This window comes from Suricata suricatta, chromosome 1 (genome assembly GCF_006229205.1).
Source record: "Suricata suricatta isolate VVHF042 chromosome 1, meerkat_22Aug2017_6uvM2_HiC, whole genome shotgun sequence".
NCBI classification, from domain to species: Eukaryota; Metazoa; Chordata; class Mammalia; order Carnivora; family Herpestidae; genus Suricata; species Suricata suricatta.
In genome coordinates, this window is record NC_043700.1 from 107,730,557 (window position 1) to 107,743,963 (window position 13,407).

The 13,407-nt window shown below is 37.1% G+C and overlaps 1 protein-coding gene across 1 annotated transcript in view; it reads left to right on the forward strand.

The window, feature by feature from the left end:
* Window positions 1-13,407, forward strand: part of COL25A1 (collagen type XXV alpha 1 chain) — a 39,371-nt gene that overhangs the window by 15,086 nt on the left and 10,878 nt on the right. Inside the window, exons 8-12 of the mRNA XM_029951352.1 lie at window positions 1,280-1,360; window positions 2,538-2,600; window positions 3,232-3,282; window positions 5,309-5,335; window positions 12,466-12,519. Coding sequence (XP_029807212.1) covers window positions 1,304-1,360; window positions 2,538-2,600; window positions 3,232-3,282; window positions 5,309-5,335; window positions 12,466-12,519 — 252 coding nt within the window. The 5' untranslated portion in view covers window positions 1,280-1,303. The remainder of the gene's footprint in view (window positions 1-1,279; window positions 1,361-2,537; window positions 2,601-3,231; window positions 3,283-5,308; window positions 5,336-12,465; window positions 12,520-13,407) is intronic.

Consider the following 13,407-nt stretch of genomic DNA (forward strand, 5'->3'; position numbering starts at 1 on the left):
TGGATTCCTAAAACCAACTAGGGGCTGATTCACCAGTTAGATCTGTCTACTACCCATTCAAGCACCTATCTACCCACCCACTTAGCATGTGGTTCTGAACTAAGTGCTGTGAAATAAGTATAAGTAAAGAAAAAACATGTTCCTGTCCTGAAGTAGATTTTGGTATGGAAAAGATAAATAGGTGCACGCAGCCAGGGGCCCCTTACTATCAGAACTATTATCATCCCTGCTCAAGAATAGGCCATCTGGTCATATGATAGTCAAGCTCCTTGGATGAAAATGCTTAACAATATAAATTCATTTCATTATTATTATTACAAAAGTCAGATTTGTTAGCATTCAAAATATATATTTATCTATGTACTTGCTGTAAAAGAAGAATAAAATAGCATCATGGAGGAGTCTAGGTAGTTGTCAGTTGAACGTCTGACTCTTGATTTTGACTCAAATCATGATCCTAGAGTCCTGCGTGGAGTCTGCTTAAGACTTCTGTTACTCTCTCATTCTTTCTCTCTCTCTTGTCCCTCTTGTCCCTCTCCCCTGTGCACACTCTTTCTTTTTTTTTAATATTTTATTGTCAAATTGATTTCCATACAACACCCAGTGCTCTTCCCCACAAGTCACTCTTTCTTAAAAAAAAAAAAAAAAGCACCATGGATCACCTCATAGGGATGTCGTGAGAATAAAATAAGAACACTATGGAAAAGTTGAAGTATTAATAAGCTTGATTGAACTCTGATGCCTAAAGACCAGGCACCTAATAATTGGTGCCTACATTATTTATCTTTCTGTATACTGAACCATTGAAAACTGATGGTGATTGGAACTTCCTCCTGCTTTTAAGAGGCATAGTAGAGTATGGTGGATAGAGATAGGAGAAATTTATTTGAACCTTTGTTATTATTATAACACTTGTCCTGGTTCAAGGTGTGTGTTGTACTGCTGAGAATACAATCCCTTAAATTGTTTTCAGGACGACTGATATTGAATTAGCTGCCAGATAAAAATACAGAATCAGGAGAAATTATGTTAACATCTAGATTCATGATTTTCATACTCAAATGGCCTAAGTAATAGAGTTTAATCCCTTCCATTGCTTGAGGAAATAATATTGGTTCAATGTAGAAGTTTGCTATAAGAAATAACTTTAGCAGTGAAAATCAGAATCATCTCAACATAGGACCACCCACTGACAAGATTGATCTGGAATTCTGTTTTCCTTGGAACGTTACTATCAAGGGTCAGTATGATTCTTACATGCAAACCATATCATTTGCAGGGACTTAAAGGCTCAAAGGGAGACATGGGGGACCCAGGTATGCCAGGTGAAAAAGGAGGAATCGGACTTCCTGGATTACCGGTATGTTTATACTTTTCAGGATGTGTTCATATTAAGATAAATCATAAAAGAGGGGCGCCTTGGTGGCTCAGTCGGTTCAATGTATAACTCTTGGTTTCATGATCTTGCTCAGGTCATGATCTCATGGTTTGGGAGATTCAAGCCCCACATCAGACTGTGCTGCCCGTGTAGGGCCAGCTTGGGAATCTCTCCCTCTCCCCCTCTCTCTGCCCCTTCCCCACTCGCACTGTGTTTGTCTGAAAATAAATAAATAAACTTTAAAAAAGTTATATAGTTACTTGCAGTCTCATTTAGTGGTTCATGTACTATTTTTATTTTTAGATATTTGAGGTATTGTCTGTTAGTTACTCCAACTGTGGAACTAAAACAAGTTTTAAAGCATCTAACCAAATGAATTCTAAAGTAAACCTTCATGTTCTCCTGAATTATTTTCATCAGAAGATAGAAAGATAAATATAATTGATCACTTTAATTTAGTAGGTATATGATGCTGGTAACTGATCTTTTTTAAATACACCATAATTTAATAATTAACAAACTGAAAAATATAAAGCAATTTTAAAACAAGTTACTCTTTAAAAAGTGCTCTCTTTTTGTGAATGGAATGGTGTTTTTATGACTTTACCCCACAATTTTTACTGAGGATTTGGAAGGGAAGATTTTTTAAAATATAGAAGTAGAGAGATAAATATTGTTAACCCTATTTTTAGCTAAGAAACCTGAAACTTCATTTTCATCCTCCATCACTAATTTGTGGGATTAAGAAAAATGTAGAAGATTTCACTGCCTTGGGCCTATTTTAAAACAAGGAAGTGTATAAATGTCATTGAAAACTAAGTTAAAAGACTGACCTTTGCTATTTAAAGTGAGCACCACCGCAAAAAAAATATAACATTTATAATATGATATATATAACAATGTGTAAGTTTAACCAATCCTTTCTAACTTAGTTTTTATTTAATTTAAATTGTATTTCACATATCACCCACAGCCCTAGAGATTTGGAGAAGCTTGCTGTTTGAGGCTAAAATGCAAGGGGATAAATCTTTCTTTTGCATGTTGTGTGCATAAGACTATAAAAATTTCAAAAAAATATTGGGTTTGGGGAGAAAATTCAGTTGTTTTCTTATACTTTGGAAACAACTTTACCAACTCAGCTCTTTCTGGTTATTTGCAGGGTGCCAATGGAATGAAAGGAGAAAAAGGAGACTCCGGATTGCCAGGTCCTCAGGGTCCTTCCGTAAGTTGATGGTGGCTGAACTTCTGTGGTTCCTAAAGAACTCTAAAACAGCCCTATTATTTACCCAGTTCAATCTGTGCTAGATGGCTTATCAACAGTAGAAAGACCGTGAACCTCTTAGACTGTCAAACTATAGGAAAAAAATGTCTGTCAGCCTTGTACCGTGAGAGACAAAGTGTCTCAGAGGTCTGAGTGAAAACCAGTTTTTTAGGGAGTTGTCTAATCCTCAGGAGAAAATCAATGGTTTTCCCATAACACATTTGGGTAGAACTTTGTGATTACGGAGGATACTTTTTTCCCTTCCAGAGCCCTGTTGCTGCTCAGTGAAATATTTGAGAGTTTAATGATGATTGTGGTATTACAGCATCTCTTGATGATTGTGCTCTTTTCTTTTAATGTACTTTAGACTTATTCTGGCTTTTGTAAAACAGCTGAATTCTTAAAGTTTTTTGTTGTTGTTGTTCTCACGAAGGAATTTCTAAACATAAAGAACCAAATGCATCACTTCTTCTAGTATCCTTCTTCCTCTGCAGCTCTTAATGGCCTTAGCAGAACCCCAGCACAAGATTCAAGCCAAACTGCCTTATCTAAATGAAGTAACCAAATCCATGTTTATTTTTTGGACGTACAGATCATAGGCCCACCAGGCCCACCAGGCCCCCATGGTCCACCAGGCCCCATGGTAAGCCTCTCTTCTTCACAAAATGTAATCATGTATTTATGAGCATGCTACTAGAAAAAACATGAACACGTTCCTCAAAACAGCCAGCTTGTATTTTGTACTGCTCTCTGTAGAATGCACAGAAAATACGAGGTGCTTTGAGATATCTGACTTTATTGTCTTTCATTCCCCCGCCAAACACATCTCTTGAAAAGGGATAGAGTAGTTTTGTGATAGGAGAGTCAAAGATAGATTTGACAAGCTTTACTCCAACCTCCAGTATAAACGTCAAAAAATCACCTTAACCAACCACTGTTACGGCCATTTGTAGCATAACAGGATTATTAATTGTAGCCATTAATGAATGTGTCTCACCAACTTTGAAACATTTTAATGAGATGTCTAATAGGAACATTTATAAAATAACATGAGAAAAATTGTAGATGACATATATTCTTGCTTCTTTGTCTTTTCCTCTTTACGGTACTCTGGCGGACCCAGTGTTTACCACAGGTGTCCCTCAGACAATGGCCTTCACAGAACTGCTATCTGATGAAGAAGGCATCCGTTAAACCTGTGTACTTCTCAAAATGTCCACCTAACGGCACTAGTGTTAAGGCTAGAACATAGAAGGTGGAGTGCTTCAACCGCTTGTGCCTGGGGCCGCTTGGATACAAGTCAGTCCGCCTCGAAGGTCACATTCATCCCTGAGGTGTCTCAATAAACTCCATGTCTTCAGTCTTACAGATTAAATAAACCATGGGTCATGTTTTCCCCCTAGAGCATCATTGGAATGATCTAAACCACAGAGCATAACCCCAGACCCAAACACCTATTTCTTACTAACTGCCATTTTCTATTTCATATCATAAAATAGTTATAATTAACATTATTTTCTTAACACTAAACAGTTCATTAAGAATAAAGCAAATGGCATACTTTTGGCTTTTTTTTAACTCCCTCCACCTTGAGTTAAAAGATTAAAATTTTAAATGCTATATCTTATTCATATCATAAAATTAATTAGTTTAAAGGGATTTTACGTGCTCGCTTGGGCAGCACATATACTAAAGGGATTTTACGCCATTACTAAAATAAGATAAGAATATTTGCTAAAGTAACAGCCATTCCCTGAAAATGCTTATCTACTACTCATCTAAAGGGAAAATATTATTCCAATATGACCTATATAACAAATATTTGTATATTGCTTGACAAAAAATTTTTCCTACTGTTGTATGATTTCGCTGCTGGGTTTTTAAATACTCTCTTCTCCAAAGAGTTAATTTAAATCACTTGAAAAGTTTAGAGCAATCCACAGTAACCTTTAGGTAATTTAGGTTAGCTAATTAGTCTCTATGTTTAGATTTTCCACAAAATACAGGAGAAAGGCCATGATTCATGTATGCATTATAACTTCCTTCTGTTGGTAAACAACTGTTACTGAGCCTTGAAGAATTCTTTGTAAGAACAAATGCATTCCGACTAATGATGCTTAGTGTTCCTCCAATAGAAACCTCTCCTTAGTCTTAAATTAAATTAATGATGCAACAGGGTTCCGAGCTTGACTATCATCTCCTTGTTTTCTTCTTCCTTTAGAGTCCTCTTGGGTCTAGAAAATTCAGTAATGGAAAAAGGTCTTCCCTTCACCAGGACTTCTCTTTGGCAAATTTCTGTATTTTAGGACCTATTTCTATTCCATACACACTCAGAGCATGTCACATATTCCACCTGGATTTTGTAAAAATGCGGTTTTCAGAAATAGGAGTCGTGTGGGTTCACAATACTTTTTAAAAATGTTTTTCTTCCACATTTCTCCCTCCCTCTCACAGGTATTTAGAAGAACAAATTACTGTTAATGAATTTCCAATTACAGAACAATCCAAGAGCTGGAAGGAACGTTCACTAGGTGTTAACATCCACTGGCCTGCCTCTAGCTATAGCTCAAAGGAGAAGATTCTTGTTTTATATTGGTTATTCTATATGATGATCACTTCTGCTAGGAAATAGTGAATGGATTCTTAAAATCTGTGTTTTTCATTTTCAGGGACCCCATGGACTTCCTGGACCAAAGGTAATCCAAAAATTCTCTTGACTATTGTATTTGTTTCCCTGCTAATCATGGAGAAGCATGATGGAAGCATGCCTGTCCTGTCTTATTTATCTGTCATGTAATGTTGATGATCTTTAAGCCTTTAAGTATCCAGATGTTTAAATCTCACAACACAGAATGACTTACAACAAATTTAACTGATATCAGCTGGAGATGAATTACTCCTCATTTTGCCTTTTTTCCATGATACTATGTTAGTTTCTTAAGTTACTAATCATAATATATATACTCAAAATCAACCATTTAGAAGTGAATCTGATGAGATTCTCAGACTGGTTCAGATGTTCTTTATTATGGGATCATTAGTTGCATATTTAGGTGTTAGTGATACCCCTTGTTTATCATATAGCTGTGCTGCATCTAAATGCTTTAACTACCCAACATCTTAATTTTGTACCCCCACCCCCACTCCAGAGGTCACTGGTCTAGAATGGGTGGGGTGTCATCAGGTGTGCTGTACTGAGGGGACAATGATATCACTTACATGTATTCTATGCTCTGGATAAATAAAAACAATGGCGATACCCCTGCTTGTCAGAATTAGTGCAGCTAATATTGTAAAAATGGTTCCACCAGTTCTTTGCTTTTGTGTAGACCAAGAGGACATTTGGGATAGTTAAATGAGCCCTGAAAGAAATGTTCCTTTTTCCAGAGAGCATATGTAATAAGTACCTATGTTCTAATATCAGCTTTGCTGCTAATAGGCTGTCGCTTTGGGAAGACTACCTGCTCTGATCCTTCATTTGCTCACCTAGGCAACTTACCTCATGGTGTCGTGATAATTTAATGAAGAATATTTATAAGATATTTAGCACAATATCTGGTACAGTTGTCAATAAACACCCAATAAATATCGGTTGTTATCTTAATTTGATGCTTTGTTCTGAACTTAAAAATTCAGGAAAAGAAAAACTCATGAGAGAAGGTTCAAGGACTCTTGAAAGCTCCTCAGTAGTGACTGGGTGCGTTTAAACGGTGAGGGGTAGGGGAAAACATAAACACAATGTTAGAGCTAGAAATCAGAAGGCTTAGAGGCAGCCTGCCCTCTCCTTTAGGAACTCCCTGTGGCCCACCCAGCTTTAGGAGTGCAGAAGTATTGGTTTGATCCCAGAAACCTGAGTTTCATTTTTGGGGTCAGGCAGGTGACTCACCCATGAATAGGAAGAATTCCTCCCTTTTTATTCTTCTTAGAACACCCTACTCCTAGTAAGGCCAGTGTCTCAGAAGCATGGATTATAGTTTGAGTTAAGAGCATGTGCTGCAGGGTGGAAGAGAGAGCTCATCTATCAGTTCTGTGGTCTTGGTAGTTATCTAACCTCTCTGGGTCTTTTTTCCCCCACTCTGGACTAAATCAGTAGTTCCTACTCCTGGCTTCTCCTTGGATTTTAAGGCACCACTTAAATCATAGATTTTAGAAAATTATGAAGTTTGGAAAGAGTTCATAGATTACCTGTGGTAGTTCCTTGATTTTATAGATGACAAAATCATAGGTCCATGAAATTTAGATTATTTGCCCTAAGTTACACTGCTAACTAAATGACTAATGTGGGACAAGAACTTAGGTCCAGAGTTGAAATTTGGTCTTTCTGCCACTACATTGGACTGTTTACAAATTCACCTTCTCAGTTCATGCCCACAAATGTCAATGTATGATTCCTCGCCACAGAATTTCGTGACCTACCAAGGCAGCCCTGCCTATTCATCACTCAAGACCTCTAGCTGAAAGTCTACATACATGCAAACTCATCAGTCTCAAGTTGAGCCCAGTTAACTAACACTGACTATTCAGCCTTGGCCTTAACCTCACCTTGTCTTTAGCTCTGCGACATCCCCAGGGCCACTGTTTACTGACCACAGTCCATTTGGATTTCCTACAGTGTCAACACTGCAAACATCTTATCTTCAGAATCCCCAGAACCAATGTGTTCATTACTTTGTGACCCTTTTGAAAATTCAAACGCTCACTGGGGTCCTGGACTCTATGTTTAACAAGCATCACACTGATTTTTATCAATCAGACACATAGGGAAAATACCTCCCAGGTTAATAATCCCTCCTGCCATGTAAACATGATCTCTCCCTGCTCCCGCACCTACCCAGCAAGATTCTATAGGGTATTTGAGACTGCATCTTCCTTTCACAAATCTTCCCATATTTTTGTGGTGAAATTGATACCTGTACTTAAAAGTTGAAAAGTGAACAGGTCAGAACTCTATTTCTGCTGCTGATAGAAAATAGGTGGACCATATTCTTAAGTTTTTAAATATCAGAGTCAAGAGAATTTATCACTTACCATGGCTTTTGTTATGTCACCTGAGGTGAAACTTCAACCTTCTATATTATACTATTGAACAGATGAACAGTAGCAAAACTACATTTAAGTGCTGTGGTCTTCATAGTCTCTTCTGGGATTGGCTGTTTGTTGTCTATTCTGTTGATTAATCCATGTAGGGATCTGACTTGGCGATGTCCGTGAATGAGGACTCACTACAGGGCACCACTTCAAACATCAGCTGCTACATGTTTAGCTCATTCCCCAGGGTGAAATGCTTAAAGGCTTAAAATGTGTGTATATAACACTCCTGCATATTCCAGTTTTCCAGTCCAGCAGAGTGGACCTTCCCTACCAAACCTCCTCTAGTATCCTCCACTCTGTCTCTAATTTGCTTTGTGAGAAAAGGTACCATAACACTGGTTTTCTTGAGGTAGATCTGAAAAATTCTAGAATTCAGTAATACACATTTCAATTGAAAGGAATACACTTTCTCAGGAGTTTGGCTTCCTATAACATTATTTATTAATTTTTTTTACAAATGTTTGAAATGAATGCTGAACCGATGCAAGACAAGTGTAGCCTCACTCTGCTGTTACCTAGAACTGGAATCTGCAACCATTTCAGAGACTGGCTCTCTTCTCTCACAATTAAAGCACCCATGATAGCAACCAAAATTGGCATTTGCTTTTGCATTTAGGGTGAACCAGGGTTAAATGGTGTTAAAGGATTGAAGGGTGAACCAGGTCAAAAGGGTGACAGAGGACCCCTTGGTCTTCCAGTAAGTAAAGAAAACTTTCCATTTCAGTGCAAATCTCAGACTTTCCTTTCTACCCTAAGTAACAACTCTGGTTTACTCAGTGACTCTCTTACATTTGAGATTTCTGTGATTGGAAAACACATTCTATTAGAGCAGAGCTCAGCCCAGTTTTGTCTGATGCCTATTCTTGTGTCAGAGGAAGCCCCCGTGGCAAACAGTGCTGTCCGTGTTCTGTCATTCAGTTACATACATGCCAACCTTCCTCTCTTAAGGCTGATGATTTTTCTCCCTTCACCCTGCCCTTTAAAAAACGCATTGTGCTGATTATGTCACAATTTCTCCCAAATGTTTTTACAATTTAGTTTGGTTCAGAACTCTCCTCAACTTTTTTTCCTCTGCCGATACCAAAAACTAGCTCTCTGTTGGGTGGCAGGTATGCAATTAGCCATTGATGATAGCGTCAGGTCAGTGCAGTGGCTCCTTACATTAACCAGTCATATCGTGGTCTAAGTGCTGTGTGTTATTTGTTTTGAAAATGCCCTCTTATGAGGTTCTTTTGACAACAGTGGAGGATAGTATGGAAGAAGTATTTCGCAGTTGCTTTCAGATTTTCATTTTTAATAAAAATTCTCATCTGCCATGCACTTTAGGCCAGTCTTCTTTCCACAACTAAAAAGAGTTTTTTTTTAATGATGATTAAATATGTTTTAGGTTAAGGGTTTTAATACGCTGATTATTCAGTGAATGAAGATAGAAGACAGTAAAGAGCATTATAGAGTATGTTATTTAAATAAAACATAAAGTTGGTAGAAAATAAGTTTTACACATATTTTACTTATAAAAAATGTTGGTGCCTACTTATTTCACTTTAAGTGTAAAGTGTCCTTACAGAGATCAGGCACATAGTGGATACTTAATAAGTACTCACTTACTGAATAAATGATACAAACCTTGTGTTAGAGTATAGGTTAAATCACACCAATTAGACTAAGGGACCATGGGGACAAAACCTCTGTGACGTATGTGAGTCATTAGTTCACATTCCAGGTAAATATAATGTTATGCTCTCAGTACAAAAATCTTACCATCTCCATGTTTGTTTTTACATGTTATAATAATGGAGACTCTGAGGAAAGTATCAAAAGACAAGCAGAAGTTTGGATTTCTATTTTATTAAACCCTCAATTTTATTTCTTTAAAGTTTTCCCTAATTACAAATTTAGTACTAGTGATCATCTTTATTCAACATTTAGCCAAAAGCTTACATATGCGAGCATTAAATAACATATATTTTTAAAATCCTTAATCTAACTAAAGATGTATTTTGCATAGTCTGACTGTGCATAGTATCACTGGTAGAGTCCACAGCTGGTATAGGTTTTTTCTTCCATTTTTTATTATTAACTATATCTGCAACATAAAATGGGAACCTAGTTCTGCAACCTTGCCAAGAAAACGGATAGAGCTAGTGCATCGTCCTTCTTAAATACTCACTGATTAAATCAATGTTTTAAAGGATTATAAATTGATATTTGAGTTTTGAGATACAAAAGCCATATTCAGAGAAGTAATTGTGCTTATTCTTAAAACAGGCATTAAAAGTGTCATATTTTATCATACACTGTGCAGAGCTTGGAGATCAAAGTTAGGAACAAAAGGGCACACATCGTCTGAGAATAACATTGCATTTTTAAATAATTTCCCTTTCAGACTTTGATGCAATGATTATTTGAAGTGAATTGAAGAACAATTTTGTTTGGGACAGTTATTTTCTGTTTGGACTCAAGAAATTTTCCCTGCTTTTTCCTGTTCCTAGAAGTCCCTCTAGTGGTAAATAATGTGAACACAGTAAAAACCACCCAGAAAACAATGAGTATTTTTCATGTAAAATCCATGGAGTCATTTTGGCATGTTAAAATTCTGCAGCTCTTATTCATAAGTGCTATTTTAACAACAACAAAATAAACTAGACCCCTTTTCTTCTCCTCTGAAATGCTAACTTTGATTGATTATTATAATGAGCCCTTTCTTAGAATATTGGCCATTACTTTTTTTCAAAACCTAAAGAAATCTATTGTGAACAGTACAGTCTTTGGAAAATGAGTATCATATGGAAATTAGCACTCTGGGACTGTTAACAGTAATTCTTTGAAAGCCCACTTTATAAACCTCATTGACTTGATTTCTAAATAAGAATTTGTCGAATGGAAATGTCATTAAAATGCCATCATCTGTGGGGCGTTTATTGTCACGTGTTTCGTTTTTTTTAACTAACAATTTGTAGCAATGTGATATTCATCCCAGAACCCTGTGACTGCGTATTATGTTGTTTGAAGCGTTACATTTGTTCATTAGTACCTCATACTAATCTCTGTTCTTGTCATTCGTGTTATACCCACCTGCTACCAACCAAATCACACAGGGAGCATCTGGCTTAGACGGAAAGCCAGGATCCCGGGTGAGTCAGTACCTCATCTTGCTCCAACATGTTTTATGGCTATGAATTTGTGCTTCAGGACAGCCTCTTTTGCGCCATATATTTTCATCAAATAATGAGGGCTATACCGGACTGGAATGAAAGAAGAATGTGTACAAAGATAGTGATACATAAGGGAAAGGTAGACAGAGCAGAAGTTGCAGCTCTGATTGACCTAGAGCCTGAACTGTAGGACATCCTTCTGAAGCCAGAGTTCCAGTCTGGATAATCTGCTAGATGGAGAGAATGACCAGTCTGATTCGCTTCATTATCTTAGAATCCTAGACCAAGCTTTCTATAACTAAAGGACAGTTCCTATAATTCCATGAGCGAGTTCCTCTGAAGAATTTATTTGAACTTGCTCTTCCTTTTATGTTTCTGTCCATATTAAAAACGTAACTTCTTCCCTGAAACTAACTTTCAGATCTCTGTTCATTGAAGTGACCTGTCTGTCTTCTGTTATTTTGTCTCTTTTCTTTGGTTCTTAACAGCTCCATCTCTTAAATTTCAGCCACAAATAATCAGTATTTATAAGTCTTCTGAAGATGAACTTTGAGTTCAGGAAGTAAGAAAAAGATCAGATTAAGATGATAAGAATTCACCAATATTAGAATCCTTTCAAGCCCTAAATTATCACAAAGCTCTAATAGAAGAAAAAAGAGTACTAGAACAGAAATATGAGGACTATTTTTAAAACCTGTGCTGGAATAGTTCCTACATTTGCAAATATTAGAATAAATTCTTTGCAAATCAGCCCAGTCTTCTTGAAAATGAGCACTTGAAGAAAATCACTTGAAGTCCTTGCTACATCTTTAAGAATCAAAAAGAAATTCCAAGCTCTTCAATTCTAAAAACCTGCTTCAGGCAGTCATTATTTTCACTGGACCTAGTGTTCCTGTGTTCATTCAGTCTGAGACAGAAATCCTAATCCTGAACCAGGAGGCCAGAGGGCAATTATGCCATTAAATCAGCCGGCTGCTGGGTTTATGCCTTGTAAGACCGCAGCAGAAGCTGAGAGAGTAATTCCTTCCCTCTGAGCTCCCTGCTGCTCCCAATAGAGACAGAGAAAGTTTGGTTTGAACAGTTAAACACTGTTCTCATTTACTTAATATTTTTTTCCACCTGTGTCACTGTTCAAGCCTCTTAAACAGCTGAAAACAAAGTTTCGTGGCCCAGGAGCATGAGAGTGACAGTGTGTGGAGAATGGACTTGAAGATGTGACACAAAAGGAAAACACTTCCCTTCTCATGATTCCCTCCATTTCTCTCTTTAAGACCGTGGGGACGAAGTGAAGATGTTCCATGAAGTCAGAGAGAAAGTATATTATTAAACATGACTTACAGTTTCTCATGTCTGTGCCCTTCATTGAAGTATGCAGTTATATAACTCACCCTTTTTGCATGAGTTTCTTGGAAACTACTGGCCTGAAAGAATCAAGTAGAAAGCACTTTGAAAGGAGACGAGTCGTCTTACTGACTTTCTAATGCATCATTCACCCAGGAAAAGTCCAGGATATATTATAACTGCTTTTCTTATGGCCCTTGGGATATGTCTCATATTATCTGATTTTTGTCTTTTTTTAGGGTACAGATGGCCCTATGGGACCCCATGGCCCTGCAGGTCCCAAAGGAGAAAGAGTAAGTTGTTCCTGAGGTTATTAAGCTGTGACCTAAAGAAAACACATTGTGGCTTTTCTAGTTTAGTTGAACTAAACTGTTAGTTTCCCAGAAGAAATAAAGGACCATCTAAAATATTCAGTAAAAATATACCATCTTAAGTCCTAATCAGAGTCTTCACATAAGAGAACAACAGAGTATTAAATAGAATGTGGCTGCCTTAACAAAAAAATAATGTACATTTACATAGCTAAAGTAAATAGCTCAGACCATTCCTTCTTAACCCATAAGGAAGTTATTTGCATTTGGCCTGCATCCAGAAAGTTGAAGTCAATGGGGCTAAAATTTCCAGGACTACATATTCTGGTTGATAATCTTTTATATAAAGCTACTGTATTCATTCAGAGTAAGTTATAACTTTTTTAAAGGAAATTACAAAACCTAAGTATTCTTCTCCACACAGTTACACATGCTCCTTTATTTATTTATTTATTTTTAGCAAAAGAATAGGCCGTCTTTCTTTAACCATAAGGAAATCATTTCAGTGCATTATAGAACAAAAACCTTTCACTAACCTCCCTATTGCTAGGCCATGTTTCCATATCCTTGGGAGAAAAAAAGACATTCAGAGTAGAAGATAAATATCTGACACAAAAAAATGTATCACAGCGTCAGCAGCTGGTCATCTGTCTGGAACTTTCCTCCCTCTTTCTCTATTTTTCTCCCATTTTTTCTTTTCTTCACTTTGGAAAACTTAGAAGTGTGTGTGTGTGTGTGTGTGTGTGTGTGTGTGTGTGTGTGTGTGTGAGTGGAATTATGTCATCAATTTCCCCACCATCCAGGATAGGCTGGAAAGAAAGAAGTAAGGGCTTCACAGTGTTGGAATGATTCATTGTACAAGTTGTGGTC